Source organism: Gaeumannomyces tritici, assembly GCF_000145635.1.
Source record: "Gaeumannomyces tritici R3-111a-1 unplaced genomic scaffold supercont2.144, whole genome shotgun sequence".
NCBI classification, from domain to species: Eukaryota; Fungi; Ascomycota; class Sordariomycetes; order Magnaporthales; family Magnaporthaceae; genus Gaeumannomyces; species Gaeumannomyces tritici.
Window position 1 is genome coordinate 1 of NW_008804688.1, and position 2,467 is coordinate 2,467.

Here is a 2,467-nt window from a genome sequence, read left to right on the forward strand (position 1 = left end):
TTTTGATTTGGTGCCCTTTTATTCTTCTGCTCCTATACTCTCCAGTTGTAATCGCCTCTCCTTACGGCCCATGGGCTCCTCGTCCCGACTACAGACATTCATCAGACCACCCGAGCCCCTCTTTGGATGCCAAGGAGAGAGTCTATCCGGGAGTCGCGTCGATGTTGATGACCACAGCGAGCATGTGCATCGAGTTCAAGATATCCTTGCTGCGTTTGGGAGTTTATGATGAAATATTCTGTGATTGCTTTTTTTTTCCTTGGTCATTTGAAGCCATCTCTGGCCGCTCAAGCGCTTGCCCTTAGTCTATCTCCATGTAACGAATAAACCTAGAGGCTGATGATCCGTATCTTTCTTCATGAGTGACGCTACTATCTGTTTCCCTTCACCTCTCCCCGCCTTACCAAACATCGCACGGGTCGACCTCGTGCTTCTCGCCGTCGTCGCGGACGTGCTCGCGCTTCACGTCGCGCCGGCAGGGCTTGCGCATGTCGTAGGCGTCCTCGGAGTGCAGCGTGGGGTCGGACGAGTGGTCGCCGTAGTAGTCCTTGACGACGCGGAAGACGGAGTAGCCCATGCTCTTGTAGAAGGCGATGGCCTTGTGGTTGGTCTTGCGCACGAAGAGGTCGACGAACCAGGCGTCGCCCGAGTCGGCCGCCGCCTCGAGCTGCTCCGACAGCATGCGCCCGATGCCGAGCCGCCGCGCCTCGGGCGCCACCGTCACGGCCGTGATGTGCGCGTGCCAGGGGAGGTAGTGCTCCGAGAACTTGTACACGTCGGGCGAGGACTCGAGCTTGCCCATGACTTGTTGATGGGTTTCAGTCAGCACGGGTTGACATGTCATGGACAGGCAGCATGGCACCTCGGTCAAAAATCTACGCACTGTAGCCTATAATGTTACCGTGCTGGTCCTCGGCCACCTGGAAGAGCGAGGGCCATTTCGCGTGGTACTGCAGGTAGAAGGAAAGCTCATAGGTCTCGGTGAAGGGATCCAGGTTGCATTTGGAAAGCTTGGAGAGGTCGCTGGGCCTGAACTGCCGGAAGTTTGCCATCCTTTTTTCATGTATAGGTGTTGATGGCCGGCTAAATTAGGGAGGTGACTTTCCCAGAACCTTGACCAACGCAGCGTGGGGGCTTGACTGGATCCCACCGAGCCTCATCCAGCTCAGCCGGAGTGAATGGGTTTTGTGTCGACTGACGTAAGGCGGGCGAGCTTGACAAACGAGATGATAGCTATGTTATTTTATTTGGGTTCCGGGAACTGGAACTCGGAATGCGCGGCGCGCTGTTGTCAAACCCGCCCACAAGCTTTGCTTTTTTTGGGCCTGGAATCCGGCATCAAGCCTGCGATTGTGTGTGGCTTGCAGAAAGTGGCGGGCGGGGTGAAGTATTTGGGACGATTGAGGCCTTGACCTCCGACTGCAGCACCTACAGTCAGGTACCAAGGTTGGTGGGTCTGTGTACTGAAACGGCAGCCGCGGCTCGCTCACCGCGCATTCTGCTCAGCCCAGTGGCTGCGAGGTATCGCGGGGTCGCACTGCCTTCCAACGACCAGAGTCGAGTCGCTGGTCGCCGCATACGGTGAGGAGCAGAAAAAAAAAAAAATCCGCCGACGCACCTATGGTCCTTTCTCGGCACTTTTTTCTATTGCCTGGGCTGGGGGCGAAACAGGGGTCCAGCTCACTGTGCGCTTGGCCCAGACGCGTCCCGAACCAAAATTACGTGCAGGTCGACGGATCATTACTCTAGCCCCTCCATGTCAAATTTCTCCATCATCAAAGGCGGATTAAACCCAAAGACAGCGGACGCCCATTTCGGTTCGTCCAGTGGACCGACTTTTGTTCACTATTCTTTCCCTGTTGGGCTCCCCCTTTTCTTCAACACGACCGCCATTGTCCTCCCACAGAAAACAGCTGCGGGTTCCCGCTCATCTTTTCGTTCTTCCCTTCCATTGTTCGCTCACCTTCCCCTTTGATTCTCTAGCCATATTTTTTTCTCAGTAGGGGCCTGTCGCGTCCCCCCGCCCGCGACCCGAACGAGGGAAGGCGGCACACACGGTCAGGATCCTCATGGCGATATAGCCCCGGCATTTTCCGCTATTGCCTCGACAATCCGTGAAACACGGCCACTTCCACGACAACGCACTTTTCGGCCCTCCCATACAATCTCTACTATCACCTGCCTTTGGCCTATCCCTGTCTTGGACGACGAAAACAACAACCGGCCAACGCTGCTTGCCTGGCCGACCAGCTCTGCCAAAAAAAAACAAAGCCTCTCGACCGCTCGGTCCGTCCCAGACTGCTCGGACCTCAGCGACCGCTCTTTGCCAGCCTTGCCGCTTCCGACCATTGAGCTGCGCCATACCCCCGAGCGAGCGATACCGACCGACCTTTGACTTCGAGATCGAGAATCACCCCACAATTCCGGGCGGTCTGCAGCAGGGCAGGACAGAGCAGGAGCCAAGTAT

General features: G+C 56.5%; 1 protein-coding gene across 1 annotated transcript; it reads right to left on the reverse strand.

Annotated features, from left to right (window-relative positions):
- Positions 1-189: 189 nt before the first annotated feature.
- Positions 190-1,407, reverse strand: GGTG_14119 (N-acetyltransferase 5). Its single transcript, XM_009232047.1, has 2 exons — positions 884-1,407; positions 190-804 (listed from the first exon to the last, which is right to left on the reverse strand). Exons 1-2 carry the CDS (start codon positions 1,050-1,052, stop codon positions 401-403), a joined length of 573 nt encoding a protein of 190 aa, XP_009230311.1. The 5' UTR covers positions 1,053-1,407; the 3' UTR covers positions 190-400.
- Between the last annotated feature and the right edge of the window lie 1,060 nt (positions 1,408-2,467).